The sequence below is a fragment of the Zalophus californianus genome, chromosome 15, assembly GCF_009762305.2.
Source record: "Zalophus californianus isolate mZalCal1 chromosome 15, mZalCal1.pri.v2, whole genome shotgun sequence".
Lineage (NCBI taxonomy): Eukaryota > Metazoa > Chordata > Mammalia > Carnivora > Otariidae > Zalophus > Zalophus californianus.
In genome coordinates, this window is record NC_045609.1 from 88,035,471 (window position 1) to 88,052,715 (window position 17,245).

A 17,245-nucleotide genomic window follows, 5' to 3' on the forward strand; every position below is an offset into this window, starting at 1 on the left:
AGGGTCTCTCTGCCATCCTTGCCCCCCTCCCAGTGACCCCGCCCCCTCCGCAGCCCCGCCCCTCCCGGGCCTCCCCCGGCTGCCCGCCCGAGGCCCCGCCCCTCCCGAGGCCCCGCCCTCCACGCGCACGCCCCGCCCCGCCCCGCGCACGCCCCGCCCCGCCCCTCCCCGCGCACGCCCCGCCCCCCGGCTCCGGGAGGGACTCGCCTCAGCAGCGGTAGCGGCGGTGGCGGTGGCGGTGGCGGCGGCGGCGGCGGCAGCGGCGGCGGCAGGGGCTGCGGGAACTTCGGCGGCGGCGACTCTAATGGCTGCGCGCGGGCCGCGGTGAGGCGCGGGCGGAGAGCGACGGGCGCGGGGCCGCGGAGCAGCGAGGGCGAGCGAGCGCGCGCGCGGCCGTACCCCGGCCAGGCCCGGCCCGACTCGCCGAGCCCGCGATGCGCCCCGGGGCCGCCCCCCGGCGCAGCTGACGCCGCGGCCCGCGGAGACCCCGGCCGGCCGGCACCGCGCGAGCGGCCGCCGCCGGCCCAGGCCACGATGGCGGGGAAGGGGGCCGCCCCGGGCACCGCGGTGCTGCTGGTCACGGCCAACGTGGGCTCGCTGTTCGACGACGTAAGTGCCCGGCGACCGGACCCCGACCCCGAGCCCGGCCCCGAGCCCCGGGATCCCCGGAACCCCCGGGACCTCCCGATCCGGACCTGGGCCCCGGCCCCGGGTCCCGGCCCTGAGCCGCGAGTCCCCGGAGCCCAGGACCCTGGTCCTGGTCCCCATCCCTGAGCCCCAGAGCCCCAGGTTCTGGACTGAAGCCCTGAGTCTCAGACCCCAGGACCTGGACACTGAGTCTGGGCCCTTCAGACTCTCGTACCCCTAAATCCTGAGACCCTGAACCAGTGCCCTGAACCCTGCCCCGAACCCTGGAATCCAGGTCCCCCACTTCTGGCCTCCGGACTGCATAAGCTGAACCCCGACCTCAGAGCCGGGCCCCGGAAACCAGGGCCCCAAACTCCGATTCGAATCCCTGTCCAAGGTCCCCAAATCCTGATCTGAGGACCCTCGTGCACTGGCCCCAAACCGCGACCCTGGCCCCTAGTCTATTCCGTGAACGTTGAGCCCAGAACCCTGACCCCTGACTTCTGGTCTCCTGACCCCGCCCCTGGCTGGTGGGCTAGCCTCATCCGCTGGGCTGTGTCGCCCGCTATGTGCGGCTCACCCGGGCTCCGGGGGGGTTGGCGCCCTGGTTTTACCTTGTAACTTAGTATCTGTCTAGTTTTCAAACAAGGGCGGCGTGGAAAGCCCTGGAGAACGCTGTTATCTTGTTTATGAAAGAGAAAGATGCCGGCAAGCTTTTCAGGGCCAAAGAAGGGATGTGACTGCCCAAGGCCTTTACCTCTGGGGGCCTCCCACCCGGGCACCCAGGGCAGCGGGGGCGGCTGCCCGCGGGCCGAGGGGAGCCAAGGGAGCCAGGGACTGGGCTGCCTGGAGCTCGGAGGCAGGCCCAGGCTGACCTAGTTCGCTGTTGAGCCGCGGTGCCACCCCGCTGTTGGTACTTGCACTGCCAACCCAAATACAGCAGAATGCGGCTCCAAGTGGCATGCTTGTTTAAGAGAAAAGGGTGATGGTACAGATGGAGCCGGTGGAGGCCTCAGCTAGGTGAGCAGTGGGCGTGGGCTGGTCCAGTGATACAGGCATGACTTGGATTCCGGGAGAAGGTTCTGGCGTCCTGCCGAGCCTTCCTTTGCCGGCAGCGGGCATGGGTGAAGTGGTTCAGTAAGCTAAGGTCATGCACAGGCTAGGCTTGCTTTCCTTGACACCAAGTAGGTGCTATTTTTGTGTTTTTTCTCTCATTTTAACTTCCAGGCGTCCATGTATTGTGCTTCCCCATTGGAGGTGAACTGTTTTCCCTGTTTCCCTCGGACAACTTTATCTAGTTTTGCGTTTGATCATTTTCTACAAAAGTGCCCTGTATGGGTGTGTGTCTGTATATTTAGCATTCTATTCTCGGCTTTCCAGTAACACGCCACTATAACATGGTTTTGCTCAGATGATTCAGATCCGTTAGCTGAGGCTTCAAAGCCTCAGAAATGTCAGGAAAATTAAGCATGGTGGGGCATTTGAGTCTCAAAGGGAAAAGAATTTTGCTGTGCAAACATTCTTTCCAGTAATCTTTGATTCTGAGTTCTAGCATTTTTGTTGTGTTTCAGCTGTATGTGCACACTTCTCTCTGTTGACGTTAAAATGGATAACTTAGTTCACTTTTGTTTGCCAACATGTTCTCTCTGAATTTTCTTTTTTTCTTGATGGCTGTATGGAGTTTTGCATCATGTTTACATCTGGAAGGAATGTTTGTTTTGGTAACCCGTGCACACAGGGTAATTTTGCGGGCGCCTTTCGATGTGAAGGTCCGTAGACAAGGATCTGCCCGTAACCCATAGGTTTCTCGGCGTGTGGGGCTCGGCCTCGGGGGCCGCAGCCGTCCTCCCTCAGGGGTGCAGGGTGGGTGCTCACCAGGCTTCCCCCATGCTCTGGGGCGCCTGCTGCGGTTGAGAGCGGTGTGCTGGTGCTTGTGCCAGGGACGCCTGGCTGGTGAGAGCAGTCTTGAGTGAAGGGGGTGTTGATTCCTTGGTGTATGGCAGGTTTCAGATCTGCCTGCTGACTCTGTGTGCACAGCATGCACCCATGACGGGGGGGGGACCGTCCTCAGAAGGTGGCCTGGGAAGGAATGCTCTCTTGCCCGGCTTCGTCATTGTGGGAGGGGTGTCCGGGTGAGACCCGGGCACGGGGTGCTGTGAAGGACGTGTGCGGGTAGCTGATGCGTCTGTGCTTCTGCGGTCTTGCGGCCTTCCCCCGTCTGCAGGCGACGCCGTGGAGATTTGTCTGGCAGGCTGCTATTTTCTCGTCAGTGCCCCTGGCTCGTGTTCCCCCGCGTGGCTGGTGCAGTGGTCCTGCCCCAGGGCCCTCTGGTTGCTCCTCCCCTGCAACATTACCCTCAAGGGGGTGGGAACAGCTGCCCCACAGTGGTTCTCATACTGTCACCCGTAGAGTAGGAACAATTGTGGAGGACCCCAAAGAGCTCCGGGTTACTTGGTTATGACTGCCAATGTTTACGCCACGTTGGTAGGGATACCCTGAGAGGAGCGGAAACCGAGCACGTTGCTTTAGCATTCAGGATGGTGATGTCCTCACACGTCGTATACGCTCTGGAAAGCTCCGCCCGTCACTCATGACCCAGGCTGGAAAGAGGAGACTGTCGTGTTGTGTTACTGTGAGCATGGCTGTGCCCTGGCAGACCCCAGTCCAGGCCTCCTGGACCGAGGCCCTCGGTCCTCGCTGGTGGCCCTTCCTGAACCCGCACAAGCATCTCCCTGGCTGGGGGCCTAGAGGCGGCTTCTCCAGGTTTGCTGCAACCACCAGATTGCCTCCTGAGAGCCCTGTGGCTCTTTTGCAATAATCCCCAGTTAGACTCTTGCTGTCACTACCCATTTTCCTGGAAAGGGGTGGCCAGGGCTGCACACCTCTTTGCTTTGCTTGAGATGGCTGGATTTTTGACAAGGGAGGTTTCTAGCTTTTGGTTCTTTATGTTGTTGCTAGAAATGAACTCAGAGGTGAATTCTTGCTGCTGTGGTTTCAGAGCTGGGTCCCCCCCTAACGTGGCAAGGCTGTTTCTTGGGAAAGGCACTTAGCTGAGTGGCCGAGGTCTGAGAGCACAGCTTGCCCTTGGGGGTCTGTCTGCAGGGCCTTTGTCCTGTGGCATGTTCAGAGTTGTGTCAGTTCTGAGCTGGTTTCCCCTTTTCGCTTGGTCAACAGCTGAGCGGCCGTCTCCCCAGGGCCTGCTGAACAGTTGCGCCTTGAGTCCTGCAGAGCTGGTAAGCTGGCTGCACCCTCCGGGGCCTTTCCAACAGCAGGTGTCCGTGGGACCCTCCCCTGGGCCCTGCGATGCAGGGCGCGGTGCCTTGGGCACATGCCCCTCTCTCTCCTGTACCATCAGTTTGGCTCTTTTTGTGCTTGTTCCCAACCCACCCTGAAAGCTCCCTGAACCCCACGTCCCCTCAGCTAGTACTGCCTGTGGGGCCATTTCTACTGGCTGCCTTTCCCCGTCCTCTCCCAGCTCCTGTCCCAGCACTTGGTCACACGGGCTTGGTGGAGTTCATGGAGGCCTTGAGCTGGAGGGCTGGTGTCCGTTCCTGGCCGTCTTGCTTGCTCTGGGTGGCCTCTGACGGCACGGATCTGTGCTTCTGCAGGGACTTTGGCGATGGCTTCACTGAGACACCTTTCCGCGGTCAGACACGTCAGCCCTTGAAGTGGTTTTCAGTGCATTTGCAGGCTCCTGCAGCTGTCACCAGTCCATTTTAGAGCCTATTTTGTGCCTAAACAAAAAGGTGCCTCAGCAGCCCCCCCTGCCCTGAAGCCCCCAGCCCCTGGTGGTCACCAGGCTCCTTCCGGCCTCCAGGGAGTTCCTTATTCTGGGTGTCTCACGTTGCTGTAGTCACACACGTGGCCCTTTGTGTCTGGCTTCCCTCGCTGGGCATGAGGTTTTCAGAGTGGGCCACGTAGCGGGTGTTGGTGCTTCTTTCCTGCCTCTGCCTGAACACTGTCCCACCCATGGACTCACAGCAGGTTGCTGACCCATCGTCAGCTGCTGGACACGAGGCCAGTTTCCATGTTCTGGCTGTTGTGAATATGCTGCTCTGAGCTTTGTGTACACGTGTGGGTTCAGTTCTTCCGGTGCACGCCGAGGAGGGGGACCTGCTTGGTCTTTGGTGACTCCGTGTTTAACCTTTGGAGGAACTGCCCGCCGTGGCCCAGCGTCCGCACCATTTCACCTTCCCTTAGTCGTGTTCCAGGGTTCTCGTTGCCTCCCATCCTCCTGGCCTTGTCATCTTCTCTTCAAAGCCTTTTTCCTGGGCTGCGTGGACACCCCTGCTTTGGGCTCTCCTCCTCACCCCGTCTCCCAGCACTGGCTGCCTTCTCTGGCCACCCTCACCCCTTATGGGGCTTGTCTGGACTCAGGCCTTGAAGGACTGTGTCCATGCAGATGGGCAGGAGGCAGTAAGGAGACCCAGGCCCAGGGCTCAGCCTGTAGCGCAGTGGGATCGGCTCTGCTCCTTGAGCCGTGGCTTGGGAAAGCCCAGTGCAGTGCCGTGGTGGAGAGTTCTCATCAGAGAGCTTGGGGCTGTGTTGGGTTTCCAAAGCCGTGGTATGGGCTCTGTCTGCACAGCCCCTGAAGCAGGCTCTTGTGTGTTAGGCGCAGGGGTGGGGGCTGACCGGGCCGGGCCTCCTCGCAGGCCCCTTCATGCTCCCACAGCCCCGTGTCCCACAGGGAGAGTTCAAGGCTGGAGGTGGCTCAGCATTTTTTTTTTTTTTTTTTTTTTTTGCATTATGTCTCTCACCTGAGATCTCAGTATACTTTCCCTGTAGGAATTTGGCCTGTTTGTCAGAGTGTGGGACTCTTTATAGATATGGATCTACCCATTCCCACAGTGGTAGCATCAAATGAGGCAGTGGTCCAGAGCCCGGTGTGGCTTTGGTGCTGCTTCTTCCTGCTCAGGAAACCACACTGGCACCCTGCATACCTCCTCTCACCCCGGACACATGGTGCCGGCCTTGGACGTGGTCAGGAACTGGGACTCAGCCTGCCAATTACCTGTATGCAGGCTGCACGTGCCTCCCGTTCCTCCTGCCGATGGCTGGCTCCCATCGCTGTCCAGCAGCCTCTGAGCTCATGGTGTCCTCTGCCCACACTGGCACCCTCGGCATTTCCTGTCTCTGTCAGCTCTAGAGCTGCTGAGGGATGCTTTCTACTGCACAGGGAGGCACGTCTTCTATTTAAAGTGTTCAGTATTTTGCGTGCTTTGAATGCAGTGAAGTGAGCACTGTGGTAGGCTTCCTGGGTATTTACACCATTGCATCTATGTCCACTGCCTTTCGGTCTGGGTGACCCTGAGAAGTTGCATTCTGGTGGGACATCACTGAGAAAGGTCCCTCCACTTGAGTTCAGAGCCTGTATCACACACAGTGTTGGCATGCAGACAACGGGCCCTTCTGGGAGCCAGAGAGCAGGGGTGGGGGGCCAGCACAGCCCTGGGTCCGTCCTGGTCGTACACAGGTTTTGGGGGGAAGAGACCTATGCTGAGGTGTGATTCCGTGATACGTTGGGTCCAGTTTGGAAGTTACAGAAGTTAGACCCAGGCCTGCCTCCCAGTGGATTGCCCTTATGGAGCCCCCTGTTTGACCCGGAGGGTGATGAGGAAGCAGGGTGGCGGGGGGGCTTGCTACGGGCTGGCAGAGCACTGGTTCCTTAAATGTTGGCCATCTCCGCATCTTGGTGGGCAAGAGGGTCTCTTGTTGGAAGGTGGGTTGTGTCTAGGAATGGGGTCCTGTAGGTGGGGATCGGGCGGCGAGGCAGTGGAGGTTCTGGGCAGTGTGTTGGTCACCCGTCTGTTGTCACTTCTTGGGACACAGCCCTGTTTTCCCCATGTTTCCCCGGGTTCTTCCAACTTGGTTGTGGGGGCTGGGGAAGAGAGATGGCAGAGAAAATGTTCCCAAGGTGAACATAAAGTGACCGTGACTTCTGTCTTCTGTTGCTGCTTCATTAATTAGGGCTTCTGAGACTGTCCTGCCTCAGTCTACTCCCCAGACACGCCGGGGGGAGTAGGTGGCCTGCAGGCTCGAGCCCAGTTCCTGCCTGGCCAGGCCGGGGAGGGGTGCCCCATAGCGCTCTTCCTTCTCGGGCTGGCAGGCTCTGCTCTGGTTCCCCTCCTCCTGGTGTGGTGTGTGGGCACAGAACGCCGAAGCCTTGGCCGCCTCCCCAGAGCCTCCCTTTTGGGGCAGCAGATGATATTTCAGTGTGTGTCCGAGCCTGACAAGTGTCCAGATACTGAATCTTTGGTAGAGGCGGGTGCTGAGTTGATCCGCTCCAGGCGTGAGCTTGGGCTCGTGGGAGAGCTCAGACAGTCATGCGCGTACTCACGGAGCCATCGATGAGGAAGCCGTTGGGGTTTCTTAACCTTTAGCGATGAATGAGGATAAAGCAGTGGCTCATCCAGTTACACTGAAAATGGAACCGGTGTGAAAGCCGTTGGCTTTGGGGGATGAGAACATTAGTCCCGAGATGTGACTGATGATTCCCGTAAATCCATGGTGGGAGGGTTTGAGGTAGCCTGCATGTGGGTCCAGGGAAGGCCGGGCTGCGTCGTAGGCCTGTGTTTGGGGAGAGTGTCTTGGGATTTTGCCATCTTGCAGGCTCTCCTTACCATCCCTGCCTCTGCTTGGCCTCTGATGGTGGGGATGGAGAGAGAGCCTGCACTGTTGCTCAAAATTTACATTTAGAGTTTACAAGGTCTGTTTAGGGAGATAGAAAAGGTGCTGGAGCAGAGCGTCCACTTAGATGTGTCCACTGACCACTGGCCGGTCCCTGGACGGCGGCTCGGGGTGGGGACGACCGGAGCGGGTCAGGGGTGATGGGGCTCTGCCTGGTGGCTGGTCTTGGTGCCCGCACACAGAAAGGGCTTTTCTGGGCTGACAGGGAAGTACGTTGGTGACACGCAGGCTTGAGGAAAACGCTGACTCTGGTTTGGGTTTTCCCTTTGGTGAATAGTTCAACCCCATCCCCAGGAGCATGGCCTTGGGGTCAGCTGTTCCTTGAATCCCGACCCACTGGTGGGTTTTTGTGAGCTCGTCTTCTCCATACTTCACTCTGACAGGGGCCTGGGGCCCTTCTTTGGGGCTGGGGGCTGGTGGGGATGTGGGGGCTGGGGCTGTACCCCCTCATGTGTTTGAGCAGAACGTGATGGTGTTAGGGGTAGCTTTCCCAGAGTTCCCGCCCTGAGTGAACTGCCCCGGATCCTTGGAGCCCATGCTGAATCTGTGCCCTCCTGTGTCTGCACCCTGAGCCTGGCACCAGGCCTTCCATCCTGCCCTGTTCTTGCTCTGTGCCGCGAGCACGGGAGCTGGGTCTGGGACTGCATCCTGGAGGCATCTACCCCCCGCCCCCGGCGGAGTCCAGCCCTGGCTCTGGTCCAGGGCTTGCTGGCCTGGGCTCAGGCACCCTCTTTTTCTGCCTCACATCTCAGGGCCCTGGAGTGACCTGCTGTTATTCTAGGACCTGGAGGCTTACAACGGGAGGCATGGCCAGGCCTGGGTCTTGGTGGCAGGGATCCTGCCCTCAGCGCTAGCGTGAGGCCACGTGTCGGAGTCTGCAGGGCCACATGGTGACAGGAAGACGTGGGGCTGGAGTAGGCCATGTAGCACGTGTGACCGGGGGCGTGCCAGCTTCCCCGCTTGGGCTTCTGGTGCACTAGGAAGGCAGGAGTGCCACCTGGCATGGTGGCTGCGGCACGTAGAGGAGGGGGCCTGGCAGGGTGAGGTGCCCTCAGCTGTCCCCAGGCTCCTTCCTTCAAGGTCTTGGTCCCCTCCTGTCCACCCAAGGCTTCCTTACTTGTGCCCGGGCTGCTGGGTTGGCCCATCCGCTGTCCTGGAGCATGGGCTCCTGCGTCTGGCCGGTGGGATGGCCTGGTTGTGCTGCCTAGTGGCGCTGCCGAGGAGCCTCGCGCCCTCACCCTTGGCGGGGGCCTGCCCCCCTGCCGGGGCTCTGGGGTGCGTGCTGGCTGCCCCTCACCGTCCCCACTTGCCTTCTTGACCCACCAGGCACCTGTGGCAGCTTGCTCCTCCCTTGCCTGGACAGGGTGTGCTTTCCCATGGTCGGGCTTCTCCTGAGGCTGCTCTGTCCTGAGGAGTTCTTTGGCCTCCCGGTGCAGGCCGGCAGAATTTTACTGTCCCTTCTGGGGACAGCACACTGTGACCAGCTCTGTGCTGTGCTGTCCCTCCTTCCCCTTTCGTCATGCTGTGTTTTGGCCGCTCGTGTGGCTGTCATCCCGTCGCACGTGTTGCAGGGCCGGCCTCATGAGCAGCAATCGCGGCGGGGTGGGATGTGGGCTCTGCCGCAGTGGCCGGAGGGAATCGGAAGAGCTGCAGGCCTGCTGGGTGCCGACCCCGTCAGAGCGGCCCGCACGGCTCGGGAAGGGGTCGGCGGCTGGGGCTGCAGGCGCCAGCGTGCCCTTCTCCCTGCCGTTTTGTTGAGGGACAGTCTGCATGTGGCACAGCTCACCCCGCACCCGCGTGCAGCCCAGTGACTTTGGGAAGCACATGCAGTGGCGCGGCTGTCCCCACACATCTCCAGGCACGTCCCTCGCGGCCCTTGGCGGCCCTCTGTGCCACGGCTCTGCCTCCGGCTCCAGAATTCTGCGTCCAGCACGGATCTCGAATGCCGGAATCTCACGGTCTGCGGTCCTCATGCTGGTTTTCTGCCCACGCTGCTGTTTGTATCAACGCGCCCCTTCTTAGGGTTGAGTGGGGTTCCGTGAGGTGTGCGCCGTGCGGCGTGTCACTCACTGGTTGATGGGTGCAGGCTCGTTTCCGGCTTGCTGCTGTGAACCATTGTGTGCGCGCGCACACACACACACACACACACACACACACACACACACACACACTTATTTTTGGCGGGCAACTGCCTACCTGCTCCAAAGCAGCCGCACCGTTCTGCATCCCGTGGCTGCGTGGGGCCAACACAGGGCAGGGAGGCCTTCCTTCTGCTGCGGGGTGTGGTGGAGTCTTCTGTGCTCACCATTTGCATTTTCTGGCCTCTGCCTTTAAAAAAACTAGGTGTCCACCGATGGTCCTTGGCTGTACCACTATGAGAGTGGCATTGATAATGGTGTTGTCATGATAACGGTGTTTGGCAGACTGTTTACTGTGTCCATGGGGGACGGCTCCATCTCTCCGGGTCGGGCACACGGGATGCCAGGACCTCCCAAGAGGATGGAAGGTCCCTGGGATGGTGTCCTGCCCTCCAGTGTGGTTATGCAGGCGAGGCAGGAGCAAGGACAGCTGCGTTGGGGCCTCCCAGGCCGCCCTCGGCTCCTGGGACTCAACCTCTCTGCCCCACGGCCGGGTGTGGGCGGTGGGATGGTGCATGTCTGTGCGAGGCTGATGCTGAGTCATGGGGTCAAGGGTCAGTCTGGTGGTGTTAGTCTGTGAGAGCTGGGCAGTGGTGGTGGCAGCCACAGCCTCCCCTCCCACTGCGCCTGCACGTGGAGGGCACTGCCCCCAGTGAGGGGCAGAGAAGGCCTCTGGCAGGTGAATTCTCTTCTCCCAGCCTCTGGGTGTGACGGCCCCTCGCGTTTACCTTTATCTCCTGGGTGTCTGGGACCTTTTACAGTCCTGCTGATGTGGGGATGTTATTTACTTCATGGTGCACCCAGCTGGTCAGCAAGGACTCTCTCAGGGGGACAACTTAGGGAATTGGTGGCTGTGTTCCCAAAGTTGTCCCAGAATGCTTGCCCGTGGGAGGGGCCTGGCCGTCTTCGCATGAGGGCACATCCTGTGCCTGGGGCCCTGCAGCCCGCCTGGAAGGGGGCTGCGCCGGGGTCCCACAGAGCGGACGGGGATGGGAAGCACGACCCAGCTCTGAGCACGTAGGCTTTTGTGCCCCTGTCGGTAGGTACCTGCTGGCTCTGGAAGACGATCCAGTGCAGAGTTGGGCTGGGGGGAGCTCTGACTTGCTGGGTGAACCTACTCAGACGGAGCTGAGATCTGGGTTGGATCAGTGCTTTTAAAACTCTGGTGAGAAAAAAAAGGGGGCGGAAGCCTGGGTGGCTCAGTCGTTAAGCGTCTGCCTTCGGCTCACGTCATGATCCCAGGGTCCTGGGATCGAGCCCCGCATCGGGCTCCCTGCTCCGCGGGAAGCATGCTTCTCCCTCTCCCATTCGCCCTGCTTGTGTTCCCTCTCTCGCTGTGTCTCTCTCTGTCAGATAAATAAATGAAATCTTAAAAAAAAAATTAAAAAAATAAAACCCTGGTGAGGCTTCATTGTGCAGAGCCTGTGGGAGCCGTGGCACTGAGAGGCGCCCATGGAGGAGTTGAATGGACCGAGTCACCCATCCCAGTTTGCTTTTGGGTGCCCTCTACATGCTCTCAGAGTCCTGTACCAGTTCTGGGCCCCAGGCTTACTTGGGGTGCATCAGTGGGCACTTCCTCTGTCCAGCTCAGCTAATGGCTGCCTGGCACCTGCGTGCAGAGCATGCTCTTTGCTGAATTGTAATTCCGGGAGATTTGGGTTTTATGTTAAGATGGAGTCATTCTGTTAAGAATGACAAATGAATTTGTGGGGACACATGTTTTGCTTTTTTCTCCATCACTTATGGTTTTTCAGATCTTTTGCAACTTCCTGTTTTTGCTGTAACGCCATCCTGGCCCTCAGTGCTGCCCCAAGCAGCTCGCGCTGTGCACCTCGTCCAGGTGGGAGGGGGTCGTGCTGATGGATGCTGCCAGAGTGTGGGTGAGTGGCAGGGACTGACCAGCCAGGGGAACCAGAGCAGGACCCCAGTGGCCGATTCGGGGACTGTCCAGGATGGCCACCAGGGCCAGGTGGGGTCTCACCTACGTTTCTGAAGCCCCCAGGGCCCTGTTCTCCCTGCCGCAACCCAGGCACGCTTGGTGCTGCTGGAGAGGAGTTTTAGGGCAGGAGGCCTGAGCTCCTGGGCTATGGGTGGTTTTGCTGTGCTGCTCAGGTTCAGCCTCAACTGCGCTTGCAGGCTTGTGGGCCGTGAGGGCCCAGAGAGCTCATTTTTACCGGCTGTTCATAGCATGGTTCCAGTGGCTGTAGGCTTAGTGAGTGCCTCCTCAGGGCTGGGCCCTTGTCCAGGGGCTGGAGCCTTGGCAGGGAGCACCAGGGAGCACCCCGGGTCTCCCCACACCAGTGCTCCCAGCAGCACACTCATTCTGCCCACCTGTGCGGGCAGTGCCTTGAATTGGCTGGGGACGGCAGCTGGGCGCTGAGCGCTGGAGTATCTCCAGGGCCCCTGGGGGCCGTCCCTGAGGCCCCTCCTGTGCTGCCTTCCCTGCCCCCACTTCCCACGCCCACCTTCCCAGCTCTCTTCTGAGACGTGAGGGATGAAGCCAGAGAGCTGTGGGGTAGTGGGCACAGAGCAGGGAGGGTCCTCGGGCTGAGGTGAGGAGGCTGGAGGGGGCCTGTGAGTCAGGGGAGGAGCGTTTCAGGACAGGTGTGCTGGGTGTGGGGGGCAGGGCCCCGGGAGCCAGCAGGCAGGAGCTGGGGTTCCTTGTCTGAGGCACCGTTGCACGTGGTCAGGGCCTTACCCCCTGGGGCAGTGGCTCCTGTTCACGTCTTACTGGGATGATGCATAGTCCGCCTTCAGGGCAGAGGGGCCTTATGCTGGGGCAGCCTGGTTCATGGCTCACGCTCTAGGCCCCAGCTGCCCCGGCTGCCTGGTGTGTCAGGAGATGGACTTGAGGGTATCTTAGGATGCCCAGAGGAGCCCTGGGCCCAGAGACCACAGACAGCCTCTTGGGTAAGTGGCCAGGGCCAGGACCTGAACTCTTTGGGCCATGGGAGCCAACTGGAGAGTAAGGGAGAGCTGGCCTCTGGGGCCACTGCAGGGCAGAAGCAGAGGCAGGAAATGGGGAGCCAGGCCTGTTTGGGAAGCCATGTGGCTGGCGTGGGTGGTGTGGTCAGCATGGCCTGGTGTGGCCAGTGAGTAGCGGAAACCAGGCACACTGTGGGCCAAGAGGTGGCGTGGGTCTGATTGCGCTTGAGCCTCTGCTCCTTCAGTGCACACAGGGGTCTGTAGCTAATGACCCTACCTCCACGGCCCGGTGGGAAGACACGGTGAGGTGTGGGTGCCACTGCCTTGGCCCCACCGTCATCCCCCAGGGCCTGGCCTTGAAGATGGATGGTTAGCTCCTTCTTCATGCTCGCTGGGGCCACTGGAGCTGCCTGTGCCCTGTCTGCATTTTCACTACTGATAAGTGAGTCAGTCCGGAAGGGGAAGAAGGGAGTGCTCAGGGCCGGGCTGGAAGCGTGAGGAGCTCCGAATAGCCCAGGGAAATGCAGTGGACATGGTCAGGACCCTTCAAGGTGAGCCCCTCAGGGATGGGGTCCGTCGCAAATGCTTCCCAAGGAGCCAGGGAGGACAGGTGGAGAGGCACCGGCGGGCGTGCTTCCCAGGTCTGTTTTCAGTGACAGAAAATTGTACCAGGGGACTCAGGGGTGCATCCTAGATTCTGGGAGAAAATTGATGTCTATGAGCCTTGATAACCTGGATAGCTTTAGTTTTCTGTAATGAAAAAATCAGCCAGAGTGACCCAGAAAGCTTCCTGCAATGCTTTGTGCATATCCTGCGTGCCATCCTGAATTGCCGTGAACACCAGCAGCACAGACAGACCGTGGAATGATTCCAGTGTTTTGTGGTAATTGCTGCATTAGGAATCTCCACTGTGGACGAGAGGCAAAATTTTTTTTTTTTAAAGATTTTATTTATTTATTTGGCAGAAAGAGAGGGAGAGCACAAGCAGTGGGAGCGGCAGAGGCAGAGGGAGAAGCAGGCTTCCTGCCGAGCAGGGAGCCCGATGCGGGGCTCGATCCCAGGACCCTGGGACCATGACCTGAGCTGAAGGCAGACGCTTAACGACTGAGCCACCCAGGCGCCCCATGGACGAGAGACAAAGTTTACCATTTTGTAAGAGTAGGGGCACACTTTCCCACTGGGAGTTCACTCGGCTCCAGCAGTGTGTTGCTTTTCATGGAGAAAGTCCAGTTCCCAGGTTGGGGGAGCCAACTGGGGGTCTGTGAGTGTCCCCAGTGTCCGCAGGGCTACCAGGTCTGGGCAGGTGTGCTGGGGTGCCAGGCACGGGGCAGAGGGAGCCCGGGCCGGCTCCACCTTGCCACACATAGGCCAACCTCCTCCCTTGTGCTGACGTTACAAAACGCATCGGTCTTCTCCCCAGCACACTCATGGTTGGCGTCCCACAGCTCCCGAGATGCCGCGCTCAGAGCCAGGCCTTGGGCAGCCTTGGCCCAGGCCCTGGGACTCACTGATGGAATGAGTCTCTGCTTCTGGTTCATAGCAGGGTGGCAGGTGAATGTGCACAGAGCCGTGTGGGCTTGGGGCCATGGGGTCACTCCTGGCAGCATATCCCTCCCCAGCGAAGCTCTGGCTGTGGGTGGCCCTGGGGTCGTGGAATCCCCATAAGCTCCATGGTTGGGATGAGGGACCCTACGTGCAGACATCGAGGAAATAGCCATTTGTACATTTTGTGGAGGGCCAAGTGGGCTTTTCTCGCTTTTTGTCTGAGTTGGTGTGACTGTGAGGGGAGAGAGTCATTAGGGCACAAGTCCCCTTGCTTCTCCCTGAGCCCCCTGAGCGGAGCTCCTGCCATCTCATGGACCCCTGGTTACAAGTCGACAAGGTGCCGCCGAGTGTCAGAAGTACTGTGGCCTCAGAGGAGGGATCGCGTAACGCATGTGGGCACTGTGTCCTGGCCTCTGTAGCCAGCGGGCAGGTGGTGGACAGGCAGCTCCCGCTGGTCTTCCCTTAGGGCCAGACTTCCAGCGGTCTTGGCGCCGAGGGCAGCCATGCGTTGCGAGAGCGCCCCATGGTGGAGAGTGAGTCACTCCATTGGGAGGTGTGCCTTGGCTGCATTTATTATGCTGCTTGTTACTTGCAAATAGGGACAGAATTCACATACCCTGAGACTCACTCTTTCAGTGTGTATAGTTCAGTGTTTATAGGTATTCACAAGGGTCACATGATTCTAGAACATTTTCTTCACCTCTGAAAGAAACCTGGCACCCATCAGCAGTCACCCACATCCCGACAACTGCTTATCTTTCTGTGTCTACGAATTTGCCTGTTCTAGAGGTTTTCTAGAAATGGAATCAGACAATACGTGTCATTTTTTTGTCCGGCTTCAAGGCTCGTCCGCGTGGTGGTATGCGTCAGAGCTCCATTCCTTCTGAGGACTGGATGCTGTTCCTTTGTGGGGCTGGACCGCGTTTTATCCACTCCTCCGCTGATGGATACTTGGCGATATTAGCAGTGCTCCTGGGAACATTTATGTGAATGTATGCTCGGTGCATACCTAGGCGCATACCTAGGAGTAGTTGCTGGGTCACATGGTAACTGTGAGTTTAACTTTCCGAGGAGCTGCAACACCGTCTTCCAGAGCGGCTGCGTCCCCTCATTTTGCGTCCTCACCAGCTGCGCACGAGGGCTCCACTTTCTCCATGTCTAAAAACATGTGGTCCATCTTTTTGAGTCTGACTTCCCAGTGGGTGTGAAGTGGTTTTGATTGGCATGGCCTGATGACTAACGTTGCATGTCTTTCCGTGCACTTACTGGTGTCTGTGGTCTACTTTGGAGAAATGTTCGTTCACATCCCTTGCCCACTAAAAAAAAAATTTTTTTAATTGTTGAGTTCTTGATGTATTCTGGGTCCTAGGTTCTTATCAGATACGTGGTCTGCAAATATTTTCTCCCATTCAGTGCATTGTCTTCTCACGTTTTTGCTAGCATCCTTTGGAACACAGACTCTCAAACCGATGAAGTCCAGTCTCCCCGTCTTTGGTTTCTTGTGCTTCACGTGTTGTATCTCAGAAACTGCTGCCCAATCCATGGTCACAGAGGCTTACCCTGATCTCTTGTCCTAAGATTGTCATTTCAGCTCTTGTGATTGGGTCCTTCATCTGTGTTGACTTAATTTTTATATATAGTGTGAGTTAGGAGTTCTTCTCTGTCCTTTTGCCTGTGGATACTTAGTTGTCCCAGCACCGTTTGTTGAAAAGACTATTTTCTGCCACTGGATTGGCCTGGCACCCTTGCTGAAGAGTAACTGACCGTAAAGATACGGATTTCTCTCGGCTCTGTTCCCCGATCTGCGCGCGCCCTCACGCTGGGGCCATACTGTGTTGATGGCGGAAGCTTTGTTGCAAGTTTTGAAATCAGGAAGTGTGAGTTGTCCACGTTGTTGCTGTTACCGGTGGCTCTGGGTGGCTTTCACGTCCACATGAATTCTGGGACGAGCCTGTCCTTTCCCACAAAGGCTGGAGTTTTGATAGGGATGCACTGAATCTGTAGTTTGCCATTTAACACCGCGTCTTCAGTCCGTGGCCGAAGGAGAGCCGTCTGTTTATTTAGGGCCTCTGGTTTCCCTCGGGAATGTCCTATAGGTTTCAGTACAAGTCTTGCACTTGTTTTTTGTTTTGTTTAATTTATCCCCAGTCTTTCTGCTGGTCTGTTTGGACTTTCTCTTTCCTGGGAGTTTGGTTCTTGACAGGCTGTGTCTTTTTGGGGATGTGTCTTCCATGTAGGTCACCCCGTGGGTTGGCCTGCGGCCGCTGTCCTCTGCTTTTGCTGTCCTTTTGGTTTCTGTCGGGTCGGCAGTGATGTTCTTTCCGTCCCACTTAGAGCAATTTGAGTCTTCTGTGTGTCAGTCTAGCTAAAGGTTTCTCAATTCTGTTGACTTTTCTCAAAGGACCAACTTTTTGGTTTCATTGATTTTTCTCTGTTTTCTGTTCTCATTGTTGGTTGCGTTTAGAATTAAATCCCACAGAAACCTTTTTTGAAGATCACGTTACTACTGGTGATAGAATCTGGTTCTCTGCCTTCCACCTTGTCTGTTTCTGGTTGACACCGAGCCTTTCTCTTGCTTTTTCCTGAGCAGAGACAGCATTTCTGAAGCAGGCCACCGTGGCCTTCTGAGTCACCTGTTCTGGGCACCCAGGTGCTGGCCCTGATTTTGGGTCCTCTCTCCATACAACCAAGCTTCCCCTGCGTGTCAGGCACCAGGTACCGAGAGAGGTGGTCCTTACAGCAGATCGGCTGACTCTGTTGCTTGAATAAATGCCTCCTGCCAAATGCCCCTCTGAGCACTCTGACATCTCTGGGCACTGTTCCGCAGCCCTGAGAGCCAGAGGGATGTGGCCACCAGCACCCTGGAGCCTGTGATTCCTGTCACAGACGTCACCGGCTTCTGTGGGCTCCCTCCTGTCCGACCACTTGTGACTGAGAGAAGGGAGAAGTAGCAAGTACTTAGACTAGTCTTAGACTAGAAGTGGGGTTGGGGAGAAATGCCCTTTAAGACCTGTCCATTTGGCCTCAGGGATGAAGGGTGCATTCCAGGGGCTGACACAGTCCTTACTGAACCAGGGCCTGGGTGAGCCCTGCCCTCGGGGATATTTCAGTTTGGTGTGGAAGATGACAGCGAGATTGTCACTGTGTCTTACTTGTTTGTCAGCCTCAGCACTCGAGTTAGAGTAGACAGCTCCCCTTGCTAGTTGGAGCAGAAAAGGAGGTTTTAAAAAAGAGGTGGCTCCTGGGGGCCTGGGTGGCTCAGTCACTTAAACGTCTGACTGTTGATTTCAGTTCAGGTCATGATCTCAGGGTCATGAGATCAA

The 17,245-nt window shown here is 58.2% G+C and overlaps 1 protein-coding gene across 5 annotated transcripts in view; it reads left to right on the forward strand.

Annotated features, from left to right (window-relative positions):
- Window positions 1-257: 257 nt before the first annotated feature.
- Window positions 258-17,245, forward strand: part of INPP5A (inositol polyphosphate-5-phosphatase A) — a 174,174-nt gene continuing 157,186 nt past the window's right edge. For 2 of the 5 annotated variants that reach the window (XM_027591301.2, XM_027591310.2), the window contains exon 1: window positions 258-609. In XM_027591301.2, the coding sequence (XP_027447102.1) occupies window positions 535-609 (75 nt within the window). In that variant the 5' untranslated portion in view covers window positions 258-534. The remainder of the gene's footprint in view (window positions 610-17,245) is intronic. The other 3 variants (XM_027591322.1, XM_027591331.2, XM_027591318.1) reach the window with 3 other exon arrangements.